The sequence below is a fragment of the Babylonia areolata genome, chromosome 1 (genome assembly GCF_041734735.1).
Source record: "Babylonia areolata isolate BAREFJ2019XMU chromosome 1, ASM4173473v1, whole genome shotgun sequence".
NCBI classification, from domain to species: domain Eukaryota; kingdom Metazoa; phylum Mollusca; class Gastropoda; order Neogastropoda; family Buccinidae; genus Babylonia; species Babylonia areolata.
In genome coordinates, this window is record NC_134876.1 from 83,699,504 (window position 1) to 83,716,567 (window position 17,064).

General features: G+C 41.5%; 1 protein-coding gene across 7 annotated transcripts in view; it reads left to right on the forward strand.

Moving 5' to 3' along the window:
* LOC143288544 (uncharacterized) overlaps positions 1 to 17,064 on the forward strand; it is a 59,196-nt gene that overhangs the window by 7,020 nt on the left and 35,112 nt on the right. For all 7 annotated transcript variants that reach the window (XR_013056117.1, XM_076597140.1, XM_076597157.1 and 4 more), the window contains exons 5-9: positions 481 to 11,866; positions 13,978 to 14,097; positions 14,773 to 14,824; positions 15,602 to 15,684; positions 16,813 to 17,014. Coding sequence is in view for 6 of the 7 variants with exons in the window: in XM_076597140.1 (XP_076453255.1) it covers positions 481 to 11,866; positions 13,978 to 14,097; positions 14,773 to 14,824; positions 15,602 to 15,684; positions 16,813 to 17,014 (11,843 nt within the window). In the remaining variant the exon portion in view is untranslated. The remainder of the gene's footprint in view (positions 1 to 480; positions 11,867 to 13,977; positions 14,098 to 14,772; positions 14,825 to 15,601; positions 15,685 to 16,812; positions 17,015 to 17,064) is intronic.

The window sequence follows — 17,064 nt, forward strand, 5'->3', positions numbered from 1 at the left end:
ACAAATGAACTGTGATGCCAAAAAACTTTTAATCACACATATTTTACCAGATAGCTTAAATTACATCGTTTTTTGGATCACACATATTTTACCCAGATAGCTTAAATTACATCTGTCCCATGTGAAAATCATTCATTTAATTGTTTTTATTCTATCAGTCCAATTCTTTTCAGTTTCTGAAGCGCTTAACGTTAGAAAAATATGTACCCAAAATTTTACTTTCACCTGCCCATCGAAAGCCGAAACCTTCATTTTCAATATTCTTATTAAACCCCAGCCACATTGCTTCAGACTTACTTCTGTTAATTAGCAGTCCAGACACTGTTTTAAAACTGCATAGTATGTTGAGCACTGAAGCAATATCCTCTCTGTCCTTTAAAAACACGGTAATGTCGTCAGCGTATAACAAGATTTTCATAATTTTTTGCATATTTTCATTGTGTTACATTGTCTATAGTGCATGTTTACTGTTTCTTTCAGATGAAGAGAAAACTGAACCTCAAACGCTGGCAAAGAAGCTGCTGAACAAAGCCCTTGGGAATGTTGCCAAAATGGACAGTACATCACAAGCCTCCACTGAAGAGAGCAGCAGTGCTGGTGAAACTCCTGCATCGTCTCCAATGATGGGCAAACTCAAATTCTCCATGAAGCCGTCCAGCATCAAAGTCCAGAAGATCTCCTTTATGCTTAAATCTAAGAAGCCTACACTGAAAAGCCCTGAAGATGAAAAAGAAGAAGAGACTGCTAAGATGGATAGCAGTGTACCAGCTGAAGAAACTACACTGCCAGCTCGTTTTAAAAAGTCCAAGGCAGAATTGTTTCGTCCTGATCAAGAGCTTGCTTCAGAGCTTATCTTGCAGGAACAGCTGCTAATGCAGTCACAGATTATGATCTCTGCAGCACTGCAGCAGAAGGAGATGGGCACTGGCCCAAGAGAGGAGCCGAAGAAGATCATTACAAGTGATCAAGATGCGGGTGAGCAGCTTGGAAAACACCAGGGAGACACAGAGTCTGGTCAAAAAGGAAACCCAGAGGACAGCAACCACAGAGATGCAGAATTCGGTCAAGACAAGACAACAGAAGACAAAGACACCAAAGGGAAGAACAAATGCATCGGAAGAGAACAAAACAGTGATGACAACACCAACCAAAAAAGTAAAGAAATCAAGGAAAAAGATATTGTGGCAGATGAAAAAAGTGAAAATGACACGGAAAGTAGCAAAAACAAAGAAAATTGTGAAGAAAAGCAAGAAAAAGAACCTGAGAAGGTGATAGAATCACTAAAGTGTGTTTCTGCTGATAATAAAACAACAGAATCAAGTTCACATGCACTTGCTGAAATTTCTGAACTGTACAAAGATGTTCTGGATGACAGTGAGGGCAAGATGAAATCTGAATGTGTTTCAAAATCACTTACAGAAGGTGACTTAAACAGTTGTGTCACAGACAGTGGGTCTACAAAAAGCACTCAAGGGAAAGATGACCAGTCAGCAGAAACATATTTGAAACACAAAAAGACCAAGAATGACGGTAAAGAAAAACTCAGATCACCTGACAGACAGATAGCAAATACCAAGAAGGAGTCTGAAAACAAATCTGCAGACAAAGAAAATAGCGACAGTAAGGAGAAGACCAGAGGTGTTTCCAGAAATACCAGTCAGGAAGATGTGGATTCAAAACGAAGTCGCAGGAACCGCAGTGAAAGCAGAGACAGAGAAAAACACAGGAAGAGTGACAGAGAAAGAGAGAGTGACAGGAGAAGAAACAGAAGTCGGAGTGACAGCAGAGATAGGAGGCACAGGCGAAGAAGCAGAAGTGACAGCAGAGACAGAGATCGTTACCGACGTGGGAGAAGAAGCAGGAGCAGAGATAGACACAGGAGAAGCAGCCCAGACTATGAAAGTAGAAAGAGAAGACGAAGCAGAAGCAACAGCAAGAATAGGTCCAGGAGGCGGCGGAGAGATAGAAGCAGCAGTGGAGATTCCAGAGATTCACCCAAAAGAAGACGACACAAGAGCCGAAGTACAAGCCGGAAGAAGGACGTACATAGATCACACAAAACAAGCCAAGGCAACAAGAAAAGTGAAGAAGGTAGCAACAAGGAAAATATCAGTACCACAAGTCAGGTAGCCACTGGAAAGGAACCTGTGACAGAGAGCAGAACAGGTGGTGGTGGTGAACGTGCTGAGGGGAAAAGAAGGAGAGATAGAAGTGCAAGTTCTGAAACAACAGAGTTTCCCATAACAGAACCAAGAGACCAGGGCGCTGGAGCCAGTGGTGATGCAATGATTTTTCTGAAGTTAAAACATGATGACAAAAGCTGGGATACCTCTTCTGAAAGTCCAGAGCTTCAAGTGGTCAAGTCCAACCAGAAAAATGTTGTAAAATCTGATCCACTTGACCATAAAAAACAACAGTCATATACTGGTGAGTCCCTGCTCATTACATCTGAGGTGGTTCCGGAAAACCAACAAATGAAGCAGCTTGCTGATCAGCACAATGCATCAGAAAGCATTGATATGGACAGGAGAGACCAGGCTGAGACAGAAGACGCCATCACAAAGTTGGAAAAAGAAAGCAGGATAAAGCAAGACAAAGACAGTGACAACCATGAGAAGATTGAAGTGGCACAACCACAGTTTGGTGATGAAGCAAGAACACTGGAAGAGAGAAGTGAAAGAGTTGACAAGGATGAACAAAGTGAATCACAACATGCACAAAACACAGAAAAAGGCACAGCAACAGAAGAACACATCCAAGAGGATTACAGTACATCCAGAAAGTCTGCAGAAACTGGTACTGAGAATGAAGCAGTATCCAAGAAAACAAAGGAGCCTGAGAAGGACAGAGAAAGGAAACCAGGAGAAGAAGACTCAGATGAAGAAAATAGATCCACGATGATTAACAGAAATGACAGCAAACATGAAGAAAATTGTTCAAAGCAGAAAAATGAGAGTGATGGCAGAGACTGGTATGCAAGTGACAGTGAAAGTGATGAAAGATCAAGGAAGAAAGAGAGACACGTCAGCAAAGATAAAGAAATCAGGTCACACAGAAAAGATGACAGCCAGGACAAAGAACAGAAACTGAATAAAACAGACAGAAGCAGTAGCCGAGATAAGGAAAATCAACCAAGGAAAACAGAAAGAAGTGACAGTAGAGACAGGGAAATTAAGCCAAAGAAAAAAGACACAAGTAGCAGTAAGGATAATGACTCAAAATCCAGGAGGAACAACAACAGGGATGAGGAAATCCGCCTGAGAAGGAGTGAAAGTCTGGACAAAGAAAGCAGATTGAAAAGGAATGACAGAAGTGACAGCAGGGATACTGAAACCAGATCAAAGAAAAAAGACAGAAGCGAGAGCAGAGACAAAGAAACTAGATCAAGGAAGAAAGACAGAAGTGATAGTGGAGACAAAGAAACCAGATCCAGGAAGAAAGACAGAAGTGATAGCAGGGACAAAGAAACCAGATCCAGGAAGCAAGACAGAAGTGATAGCAGGGACAAAGAAACCAGATCCAGGAAGAAAGACAGAAGTGAAAGCAAGAATGAAGAAAACAGGTCGAGAAAGAGAGACAGAAGTGACAGTGGCAACAGAGAGAAAGACAGTTACAAACATGGAACCAAAGACAAGGATAAATCAAAGAAGCAGAACAGGAATGATGGTCAGGAAAAAGAAAGGTTGCTGAAATGTAGGAATGACAGCAGTGATCAAGAGAGTAGTTCTGAAAAGGAAGAGAAAAGTGGAGGCAAGGATACGAAAAGCCAGTCAAAGAAAGATGACAGAAGTGACAGCAGAGGCAAAGAGAGATCCCAGAAAAGGAAAGAAAATGAGAAAAGTGAAAAAGAAAGTGGCAGAACAAAAGACAGGAATAGGAGTGACAGCTCTGATAGCAGTGAAGATAGAAGAAAGTCTTCAGGCAGAGACAGGTATAAAGAAACAAGTGCACGAAAATCTGGTCATGCATCAAACCTGTCTGAATTGTCTCGCAGAAAAGACAAAAGTAGAACAAGTGGGGGAGACAAAGATCAGCATGGTAGTGATAGTGACAGTGATAGGAGTGGGAGAAACAGAGGTCGCTTTCGACAGAAGTTGGGCCGTGGCCATTCCAGCTCTAGCAGTGAGGACAGTGTAGACAGGGTCCGTCAACGACGCCGTAGCAGAAGTAAATCATTCACTCGTCAGTCATATCGGTCAAAGCGAGATAGTGAAGAAGAGAAGTTACGCCAACATGCTAAAAACTGGAGCAGAGACCAAGCCAGGCGTCACTACAAACGAAGACACAAGGCATCTGATAGTGACAATGAGAGCAGACATTCACCTGACTCTTCTTCAAAGGTCTCTGCAGTTGGTAAAGGGAATAATAGTGAAAAGAGTAAAGTGAAGCAGCTGTATTCCAGTGCTGAAGCAGTGACATTTGATTTGAAAGATGTTCTGTTGCCTGGAGAATCACCTCCTGTTCCTGCCACTGGGTCTTCAAGCAAAGCTGGGAAAAAATCCAAGACTGGAAGCACAGCATCCAGTAAAGGTGAATCTGACATGGATCTTGAGAACTCTGACAGTGAGGAGAAATCTAAAGTTCAGGGGACAGGATTAGACAAAGGGGGATCAGACATGGATATTGATGAGTCTGATAATGACTATGTGAACATTTTGTCATTCTCTCAGACAGAGCAGACTGATCTCCCACAAAAGCTTTCAACAGTATCAGCAGCTGAATCTTGTGAGCCCAAGCATTCAAGAAAACAATCTGATGCTAAGACTACATCAGAAGATTCTGTTAAAAAAGCAGAAAGAAAAGTGGTGGAGAAAATTAGTTTTTCTGTAAAATCTTCAAGAAAAAGCAAAGGGATTAAATTACTCAGTACCTCTGAAGAGCTTCAGGAACCAATTAGAAAGGACTCGAAGCTGTTCCAACCTCAAGAAACTGACAGAGAATCTGATGCTGATTTGGAAAGAATAAAAGACAAATGTGAGGCTGAGAAATCTGACCTTGAAAGAACTCGTCAATCGTATCTTGAAGACAAGAAGGAAACTGTTGAGACAAATTTGGCTGAAGATGAAAAGATACAAGAGGGTGTGACAGAAACAGATGGAGTTAAACCAAATTTGACTGAAGCAGAAAAGGTGAAACAAAGTGTGACTTCAAAAGAAAAAGTGAAACCACATTTGATGGAAATTAGTGAAAGACGTGACATGGAGAAAAGCAGCATGGCACATGATGAAACCTTTGGAATTGAAAATTTCCCATTTGGCCTTGACATGGCTGAAAATAATGAAACAAGTGTGATGACTGAAAAAAGCAGTGACCACAATCATGAGACGGGTGAAGAAAAGCATGAAGATGAAGCCCAGCAAGAGGACATTAAACCTCGAGGAAGGCTCTTCCACTCAGTACCTCTGTGGGAGCTTGATAAAGAAGAAGAAAAAGCTCGTCTGAGTCGACTGGCTCCAGTTGTGCAAGTGTGGGGCTCTGTTCCCAAAAGCCAGACTCTCAGCCTTGGACTGGATTATGGAAGCACCAGTGAGGAAGAAGAGAAAGAAGACAGCTCAAACAAAAGCCCTGTGAAAGAAAGTCTTCAGAAGGAAAAGGCATCAGCATCTCTGTCAGAGGCATCTGAGAAACAGCAAGCTCAGGAAGTGGAGACAGCTCATCCTGCAGCAGATGTTTCAAAGGAGGACTCTCTAAAAACTGATCGACCTGTGGGCGAAGCACTTTTAAAAAGTTTCAAGCCCTCAGCAGAAGTTTCAAAGGAGGGCTCTTTAGAAACTGATCAACCTGTGTACGAAGCACCATTAAAGAGTTTGAAGTCCAAGTGGGATGTAGATGGCAAAGATAATTCATCAAAGAAAAACACTGATAAGCCCAGTTTTAAAGCGAAAAAACTGCCAGCTGAAAAGCTTCAGTCAGAATCATATCACGAGGAACTTGGAAGAAGACACCAAAGAAAAATTGATTCAAAGGACAGCAGCAGAAGTTCTAAGACCACTTGTCAAAAGTTAAAGGAAGACGAAGTAGCTGGTTCTGGAAAAAATGCTCACAAATCCAGTACCAGTGATAAAGAGAGAAACTCAAGGAAAAGTATGTCAGTGTCAGACAAATCTGAAGTCAAACATAAAAGGCACCCCAAAAGTTCCAGCTCTGAAGAAGAAACCTCTTCAGATTCTGGATCTGATTCTGAGGATTTGAAGAGGTCAAAGAAAATCAAGTCTAGGTGGGACAAAACTGAAATTAAACATAAAAAGCAATCCAGCTCTAGTTCCAGCTCTGAGGATGAAGAACAGACCTCATCAGAATCTTCTTCTGATTCTGAAGAAAGAGAGAGGATAGAACGAAGTAAGTTCAAGTCAGAAATAAAGCACAGTAAGCTCTCCAAAAGGCCTAACTCTAAACTGAAAGAAAAAACCTCAACTGAATCTTCCTCTTCGGAATCTTCAACTGATTCTGATGAAACCACCACAAGAAAGAAATTGAGAAGTTCTGTCTATGGACATAGAGAGAGATCTCCTCGCTCTCTGTCTAAAAATATTGAGCCTGAAAGAAAAGTGTCACAGGAAGACAATAATAAACAGTCTTCTGGGAAGAAAACAAGAGTGTCTCATTTTCAAGATGAAAAACCGAGAACAGAAGATTCATCAAAACACCAGATCTGGTCAGAAAAAGTCTTGGATAGAAATGCTACATTATCAGATTCTGATGATGGCAGAATGGCAGATGTACCATCAGCTTCAGAAAAAGCTTCAGACAAAAAGAAAACTGCATTCAGAGATATGGAGGACACATTGGAAACTGCAAAAATTAAACATAGTACCCCCAAAGAAGCATTGTCGAAGTGTGACAGGCAGTTATGTTCTGATCTAGGGACAGAACACACTAAACAATCATTGCTTCCTCATGAAGCTGTGGGTGAAGACAGAATGCTTTTAGATTCTGAGGAAAGAGGTAATCATCATGTCAAACAAGGTGCTGTTGTCTTTGGTGTTACTGAAAAATCTGGTCATTCCAGCATAGACATTGTAACTCCTTCATGTCAAAAAGAAGAAATACCTTCTCCAGAAGCAAAAACAAAAGATCAGCTACATACTGGCATAGCCAGTGAAACATCCAAAACAGAAAATGTACTTTTGCCAATCACTGAAGAAGCAAGTCATCCTCAGCTTGGGGCAGCTGTCTTTTCTTTGAAATCAGTAGAGCTGTCAAGAAAATTCACATCTAAAGATGCAGAGAAAAGTAATGAGGTGTCTTCATCAAGTCATAATGAGGCTGAGAGCATTGCATTTACAAAAGATACTCATGACTTAACGTTTGAGGGAAGAGAAGCAGTCAGTCTACATGCAGTGTCAAAATGTGATGTTCTTGCGGAAGCCTCGTCTACCTCCCTTGAGGTAGACAGCAGTTTTGTTCCCCTTGATCAGTGTGAACATTCTGAATATTGTCAAGATGTGGGGGGTACAGAAAAAAATCATACACAAGCATATTCTGAACTTGAGTTGAAAGACTATAAGCCAGAGTCATATGAATCAGACCCATCTGTTGAAAAAATGGATGTGGCTGGTGAATGTATGCCAAAAAGTGATGGAAATGGACAAGAGAGTATTATCTCATCCACCCAAACCTCAACTAGTTTTACAGTCTCTGGTGAAAACTCGCTGAACATTCAGACATCACACTCAGAAGTTCAAAGTGGGCTATACTCACCCAGCTCTCTTTCTCCTGCTGCTGACATTGATCTGCTTCAGTCATGTGATAATACAGACAGTAACAAAAAAGCTCTGTCTGCCAAAGAACTTTATCCAAATTGTGATATGGACATGGACATTGACCATTCAGCTTGGGAGAAAGAAACAACCCCAAAACTCTCAACATTTACTGATACATCCACTGAATCACAACTTCATGTTTCTTCCACAACCTGCTTAGAGCTAGAGTCAGCTGAAAAGTTTGAGCAGAAAGTATCTGTTTCTGCAGAATGTAAAGACACTGAGATGTCTGCAGACAGACTTAAAAAAGTCAGTGAACACCAGCCTGAATCAAGCACAGACAACAGGCTTCAAAAAGATCAAGAGAGTGTAATTGTCACCGCTGATTCCACCACCTTTTCAGGGATCATGAAACCAGCCCCGTCCATAGAGGACAGAAGTGGTGAAGCTGTCAGTGTTGTGAAGACAGAAGTACACTCTCATGTAACTCAGACAGCAACCTCTCCACGAGCGAAAACTGGACGCTTTGGGACAGCAAGCTGGAGCAGTGGGATGAAAAGAAGAGATCGGGGCATTAGACCTCCCATTGAGACCATTGTGGCTGTACGATCCAAGTCAAGCTTGTCTCAAGTGGGAACAGTCAGTTCTGTCCAGTCCAAACCCAGTAGTGTATCCACAGAACTGACTTCAAAACCAGGCTCAGTTTTATTAGATATTCCAATTTCTTCCATTCCTGTACCAGGAGAAACACATCCCATGGCAAGAGAGAGAGGAAAGTCAGAACAAAGTTTGGCTGTTGCAGAAAATTCCAGACCCAATGCAGTGTCCTCAGATTTACAGGGTACAGTCAGTGGTTCCAGCTCTTTGCCAACTTCAGCAAAGCTTGATAAACCTAGTGCTGAGGCTTCTACAGAGGGCATATCATCATCAAAAGCTGTATCAAAACCCAGTCCAAAAATAGTCGAAGAACCTTCCAAATTCAGTTCACCATTAGGGGAAGCTACACAAACTCCTGCTTCAGTAACCGCTTCTGGATCATCAGCTTCCACCTCAACAAAGCAGACAGAGAGTATAACTGTGAAACCTACTATCTCATTCCCATTGCGAAGTCCACTTAGCTCAAAGCCTATGAAGTCCTTTGGCAAAGTAGGCAAGATTCAGATTGTGCTTGGCAAGAAAGTGGTTCCACTGCAAGAGAGTCCTTTAGCAGCAGCCAATCAGGATGAGGAATCTGTTTCCTGTGCTCCTCTTCTGGAACAGATCTCAGACCTGGCTTCAGATACTGGTCAGGACCCAGTTTCAGAAGTGGCCAGAACCCCTGAGTCAGATACTGCTCCAACCCCAGTGCCTCTCCACACTCCAGCGCCAGTTCCTGTTCCAGTCCTGGATTCAGCTCCAACTCCAGCTCCAGTCCCAGAGGTCACAGTTGGGTTCCCTGTCATGGTATTGACAGGAACACGTAAAGCTGAGGAGGCAGAACCCAGTGAAATGATTTGGCCTGAGTGCAGAGCTGTTGCTACGAAAGAAGGGGAAGAAGAGAGCAGTGAAGAGGAGGAAACTTCATCAGAAGACAGAGACTCAGACAGCAGTGAATCAGAGACAGAAACCACCAACAAAACAGATTCAAGGTCCTCTGGAAGGGACAGTCGACGAGACTCAGACAAAAGAGACTCGAGCAGAAGGCGGGATCAAGATGACCGACGTCGCAGAGATGACAGTTACAGCCGAAGTCATCGGAGTGAGGACAGTGATAGGAGAAAGCATTATGAGGATGAAAGACGAAGACGAAGGGAAGATGATGATCGACGGCGAAGAGAGAGAGAAAGGGAACGTGAAAGAGAAAGAGAGCGAGAAGTTGAACGATTACTGGAACGAGACAGAAGAGAAAAAGAAAGGGAAAGGGAACGTGAGAGAGAAAGAGAACGAGAAAGAGAAGTTGAGCGATTATTGGAACGAGAAAGGAGAGAAAGAGAGCGAGATCGTGAACGACATCGGGAAATGGAACGGGAGCGTGAAGACGATCGAAGACGCCGAAGACGCAGCAGCAGAAGTCGCAGTTGTAGCCCTGATAAAATCAGGGGCAGAGATTGGAGTAGAAGTCCAGAGAGACGTCGTCCGAGAGAAAGGGATCGTGATCGTGATCGTGTAAGAGATCGCAGTCCTGTCTCTCCTGACCGTGGTGGAGACCGAAACAGAAGGCGATCCTCTGATTATCGAAGAAGCAGAAGTCCAGATCGCTCCAGACACAGAAGCCCAGAAAGACGTAAAAGTCCAGACAGGGGTCCTCGAGATGTTAGTCCTGGTTATGGCAGAAACTCTCCATTTGATAAAAATCGCACCACTGAGTCCAGAGGAGACAGAAATCGTGAGAAGAATAGAGAAGGTTCTCCAGATTGTAGTGGAGAAAGTCCACGTGGCAGAAGTCCAAAGAGGCATACAGATGAAGGTGATCAAAGATCTCGTGACCACAGCAGATCCCCGGGTCGCAGCATGGATAGGACAAGGAACCGCAGCCCTACCAGACGGCGAGATGATAGCATTGACAGGTACCGGGATCTCAGCAGAGACAAAAGGCAGTATGGACGTGACAAAAGTTTTAGTCCCAGTAAAGAGAGAGGATCTGTCAAGATAAAGGGTGAAGGCTTCCAGGAAACGGGAAAGACTTCAGAACTGGGATTAGAAGCCACAGATGCCCAGAGCATACCTCCATTGTCAACTGATTTCTTCCGTTCCAACACAAGTGATCATTCAGTCCAGTCACAGCATCCTCAGAATTCTGGGACTGCCTCCCAGCATGTGCCAACAGCTGGGTCCAGCTTTGGTCACCCCACAGAAGGTTATGCTGATCCACAGAATGTATGGCAAGGAAGAAACTACACAGCACCACTGGACCCAGCCACTCTGCAGGTGGTTCAGCATCAGTACCAAGCTATGGGGTATCCACCTGACCAGGCTCTGAGTATGGCTACACAGTATCTTTCCACTGCAGCAGAGACCCAAGTGCAGCACCCACAGCACCTCCCCCATCACCTTCAGCAGCCACCTCAACAGCTTTCTCATCCTCCCCCTCTTCATCCTCAACAACAGCTGCCTTTCCATCCCCAGCATGGCCTGCCTCCACCCCATCTGCCTCCTCCTGCATCACACCCACCCATTTCACTACCATCACATCCTCCACCACAGCAGCACACACAACCCTTGTTGCCTGACCCAAGTACATTTTCTCAGGATCCAGCAAGACAGATGTTTATGGGAGGGGATCCTTCCTTTCATGGACATTTCCCACCAGGTCACCTGGAATACATCCGTGGACACCCTCCTCCTGGGAGTTTTTCTCACCCTCCCCCTCATGTACCTTATGGGACAGAGCCTTACTCAATTGCTGCTCCACCTCCAGCTGAAGCCCAAATCCCCTACGAGAGCTTAGCTGAAATGGAAGCTCACCTACAAGCAGAGTTGCATCCAGATCCAAGAGAAGCAGCCCTGTTTGGGGATCTGCCCAGCTCAAGACGACCAAAAACAAGCAAGAAACAGAAAGAGGCAGCCATGCGAAAGGACTCCACTTCAAAAGAAGAAAATAAAGCAAAGGCCAAGGAGACTGTTTCTGACGAGTTGACCAAGTCTGAGCCAGAATTTGAAACATCTACCAATGCAGAACCCTGTTTTGAAATGAAGAAAACAACCCCTGAGGAACCTGAAAAAAGTCAGAGCAAGCCAGAAGCGGAAACAAGTCAACCCGAGTCACAGATGGAAGATGTCAGTCTTCAGAGAGTGGGGGAAGAGATTGTGTCATCTACAAATTCTGCTGAAACACTGTCCGTGAAAGAGGATCAAGCAAGCAGTTCTGAGTTTAGACCTCTCAAAGTAAAATCCCGCTGGCGACGCAACAGTGAGGCTGAGGCAACTAGCTCAACACCACCTCCTCCTCTTTCTAAACGCCTTTTGCGAGAAAGTCAGGAAGAAGCAGAAAGGGAAGCTAAAAAGACAAATGAGAAGGAAGAAGCACTAGAAAAACAGGAAGCCGAGTCCCCAGTTGCTCCAGTGAGTAAGCGGCTGAGACTGGAACCTGAAGCAGAGCCTGAAAGCCAGGAGAAAGCACCAGAGGAAGGTGATGGTTACCCTGTGTTTGAAGTCATCACTGAGAACATCCACCTGACTGAAAGGTATGTGGTCAGTGTGTGTTGTCTGAATTGATAATAATAATAATATAAAAGTAATAGTAATAACACTGATGATGATAATGATATTAATAATAACCACCATCATCATCATCATTATCATGAAAGCTTATTTGGTGTTTTTCCTCAAATAGAGCTCAAAGTGCTTTGCATATGTGGACAACGCATTGATAAAATAAGACAAATCAGTTAACACACTCACTGTAAATAGACATCATGACACCGTTTGTCCACCTCACTTGTTGTACACACACACATGTACACACACAGCATTTAGCATTTAAACATTTATTTGATTGTTCCTGTGAAACGAGATCTTTTTCTGGTCACGGAAGAGCACATTACAGATTCTCAAAATATGCACTCAAGTCATATGTGTTTGTAGTTCTCTTAAAAATTAAATGCTTTGATTGATACCTTGTTCTTTTGTTCACAGTCATGAATAACGGGTCTTGTAGCCTGTTTGCAAGATGTGACAGTTTTGTTTTCAGTCTGTTTCGGTGGGCAGGGGTGGGGGATGACAGGGAAGACTCTTTATCCAGGTGTTCTAAACAAGAAGCACTCCATTGTGATTTTCCCATTGTGAACAGAAATCTACAGAAAAGAAAACATACACTAATATCCATCTTTTGACAGAGCCTTTCTAAGTAATTCTCAACGGCTGTTTGTTCCATTTCAGTCTTTTCAACCAGCTCAAACCAAGGATTGAACTTGAAAAGGCGCTGTGAAATGGAATGGCTTGATCTGGATGAAAACTGAACTGAAATAATATGGGTCAAGGCCAAATTTATGTAACTCACAGTTGCTACAATGAGTACCCAGGCTCTCCCTGGGTCCTCACTGTTTGACCACAGCCAAAGGGAATTCTAGCAAGTGATGACTATTATGCCTTCTGACTGGTTATTCACATTGTGCCTTTATGCAGAAATGTCTGTTGGTTTTCTCATTACTTTCCTAACTGTTGTAATGATTGTTCTGTGACAACACTTTCACCTCTCCCTGTTCCTTCATGTTTTTTGACTGGTGTATGTAAACAAAGTGAGTCTTTGTTGCAGTGTCTGTCTTTGTGAGTGTGTGTGTGAAACTTTAAATAGTTTAACGTTTGCATTTTCTCAGCAACCACAAGTGGTACAAAATAACCAAACTTTATTGAATGGTAGATGTGACTATGAGTGAGACCTTTCCAGCCATACTCTTCATGATGATGTAGTATAAAGGGTGAGATGTCAAATGTCAAGATCATTATACATTATATGGCAAAACAGAAAAAATATCAATAGAATACATGTCTTACAAAGTTATATGAAGTGTTTTTTAATTTTTTTTTTTTTATTATATCAGACTTGGTATAGTAAGTAGCCATGGTGAGAGTATGATCCACATCAAAATTCAAGTTAGAGATCAAAGGTCAGATTCACAATTGTGTGCAGCAGAAAATGTGCTGTGGCAAGATGATATGTTCTGCGAGTATTGTTTAAAATCAAAACAACATTATTCCTGGGTATTGCACATGAGTGTTGCAGACTTTGAAGTCTTGTTTGCTTGTGTCTTTCTTTTTTCTTTTTGTCATCTTTTTAAAAAGCATGTTGTATTGCTGTTTTGTGCATGTGTCTGTGGAAAGATGGATATCATGTCAGTATTGAACCTTCACGGAGATTTGATTTGCATTGTCTTGTGTTGTGATATATCAGTTGTGATGTAGGATTTGTGTAGCTACTGTAAGGTGATCTTCAGGATCATATAATGCTATGAGGGTTCATAAAATGGGGATTTCATTTTATGTATTGAATATTTTTTCCCCTTAATCTTCTGTTGATATTTGACTGTGTATTCTGATTTGAAAATGCAGTTCGCATGATACATTTTTTCTTCAGAGTCTGAGAAACAGTCAGGTGAGATTTGCTGTGTAATTTGCTTTGTAATTTGTCCTGTTCAAGAAAATATGCAGTTGTTTGCGTAAATGGAGATAAAAACAGCAGGTTCTTTCAGACTTATGCTTCTAGTAACAAATGCATAAATGTGTGTGTGTGTGTGTGTGTGTGTGTGTGTGTGTTTCTTATGTGTCTGTATGCTTTTCTCTGATGTTGACTTCTCAGAAAAAAGTCAAAGAGCATGAAAAGGATGATTTGTGACTGTACTACATCAAAGTCTGACCGCGCAAGAGGTATACCAGCGTGTGGTGATGACTGCCTCAACAGAATGCTCATGATTGAATGGTAAGGAAATTTTGAAAATGTGTCTGCAGATATTTATTTGTATTTATGTAGGAGATGTAGAAGGAAAATAACTTGCAGAAAAAATGCAAATACAGAAATAGATAACAACACAGTTCAGAAAAAACTAATGGGACGAAACTTGAATGTGACGCAGTGTATTGCTCTCTTGGGGCTCAAAATAGTATTTCATATTTTCCGGTTACAAGTTGTTCTTTGCAGAAATTTGTAGTATTTATTAACTCAATGTGTTCTTGAACTGACGTGTTGATTTGTTTAATATTTTTCTTTCTTTTGGAAAACAAAGAGGTGAAGATCTGTGGACTTTGGAAAATACGGAAAGGTGCAGTGGGTGTTCTCCACAAATATACTCTAAGCTAAAGCAAGCAGCATGGTCTGTCTGCCTCCATCTCATAATTGTCATTGTATTTTCTTTCTTGTTATGAAGGGCTAGAGGCTCATGTTTGAGATCTGAGTCCAGAAGATGTAGAGAATTCTTAGGAGTATGACAACATTTTGCCATTCATAACTTTGTCGAAGTAGAACATTATATTAAATGATTATTGGGCAGTATTTTGAAACACAAAGAATGGGAATAAAATTGTGCACCAGATTGTCAACTTCAGTTGTTTCAATTAAAAAAAAAAATCATTTTATATTTGTTTTTAAACATTGCAGTGGATCCAGATGTCCATGTATGGATTATTGCTCCAACAAGAGATTCCAGAAGGCAAGTTGATATCTTTTACTGTCAGTTCTGATAGATTTGATTTGTATACATTGATTCAGAAAAACATTGTGGTGTACTTTTCCTTGTAATTCTTTCACAAATGCAGATTAAAACTAAAAGTTAAGTTGATTTTATCCTAAATTAGTTCTCAGACTGATCAGTTCACTTTACAAATGTGCTCGTTCAATTGCTTGCTTTCTTTTGAATGAGGTGTTTCAACTTTAAAAGTTTTGGAAAATCTTACTTCATACAGAATAAAGAATAAAGAAAAATGAGCTGTCTTGCATATATTTATTCATTTTTTGATCACTTGATTACATGCACCTTAGACATTTTTATTTTTGTGGTATTTATACTAAGGACATGTTTTTAGGATGTGTTCATAATCATTAATAGTGCATATTTATGTTTGAATACATTCAGCTTGTGCAGATATGCATCTGTTATACCATCTTTTGTTATCTTGTACATACCACTTCCTAGGAACATACTTGGCTCAGATGGATAGAGAGACATGTACAGTTTGATACAGGTATCTGTTGATAAGCAGAGAGCTACACAGAGATCTGCATACACAACATGTATGCATACATGCATGTATGTGCACACACACATTCATGGTGTCTTGCATATCATGCACTTAGATTTTATGTTCATATCAGTTACATTGCAGCTGACAAGAGTTCTTCCTCATAGTACATCCATACAGAATCAGGTTGTAGATTAACTCACTGTTATGATAAGGCCTTTACATAATACTTATTGTCTTCTTCACAGAAACAATACGCCAAGACAGAGCCCTTCAACTGTGGACCTGGTAAAGGATGGGGTCTGAGAGCCACTGAGGATATGCTGAGCTTGTAAGTGCAGTGTCTGTTTGGTCTTTTCTGGCACTGAAAGGATAGGAACAATGATAATGAAGAAAAAAGTGATGACTGAAATGCTAATAGTAATGAGAATTTAACTATTCCTGTTAAGATCATGATGATGTTTTTTTCTTTGGAAAATATTTAGTTTATAGATGGCATAAGAAGTTGTTTAACATTACATCAGCATTGGGACTTTAGGATGTGAAACAGAAATATTTAGTACAGAAATGGAGATTGGAAGAGATGACCATCATGACTAGTACTTGTATCAGACTGATTCCGGTTTGACTGGAGAAAGTGACACTGACAGATATGAACCAGTGGCAGTTTTTATGTGTATGCATTTGCCTGAAGAGAATGTTTATTCATGTCACATTATCTTTCTGATATTATTTAAGATTTTGCAGCAGGTTTGAATTTAGATATAATGTTACATTTACTGTGAACTTGGTTACTTGTTCCAGCTGATCAGATGAGGGTGCTGATTTGAACAGATCCCGCATCACATCATACCGCACCTCTGTTATTACTTTTTTTTCAATAGCTGAAAAGAAATAGACCCAAATCCATATCAGTTTGAATGGCTAAAAAAAGAGCACAGGCTGAAGTGTTGTCAGCTCTACTGTCTAGAATTACATACATGAAAAGCTGTTAAAGAAGAAGCCAGATAAAGAATTAAATAACAATTTCAAATCACAGCTTCATGAAAAGATCGTCAGCTGACATATATTTTTGTCAGCCACAGTAGGTGAACCACAGCTGTCCAAATGCCTTGTATCAACCATTGATTCAGTACTATGCTAACCTGTGCTTTGTTGATATACACATGTCATACCGCCATGTCATCGCAGTGTGCCACTGATCTGCTTGGCTTGGCACTGTCCTTGCTTAGTTTCTGCACACAGATCATCATTTGGAGTCAGTTACAGAACAGTATTCACTACTAAGTAAATTACAAAAGTAATGTTTAATGATGATAACATTTATTGCAGAACTGTATTCATAATTGAGTATCTTCCAGCAGCAAAGTTGAACAATGACGACATTTGTGTATGATGGTGCACAGGTACACTTCGTTGTATTGCTTTGGTGAAAAGCAGTTAGTGTTTGTGATCTCAGGGGCACCTTTGTGATGGAGTACGTTGGGGAGCTGCTGGACTTCAAGGAGTTTGTGCGACGTAGCAGGCAGTATGCCAAACGGGGCATGCATCACCACTACTTTATGGCGCTCAATGCTGATGAGCTGATCGATGCCACCCTGAAGGGCAGCAACTCTCGATTCCTGAATCACAGCTGCGATCCAAACTGTGAAACTCAGAAGGTAATGGCAAGGCTTCTGTTAGTCTGTAAATGCTGTGCATTATTTCTGAT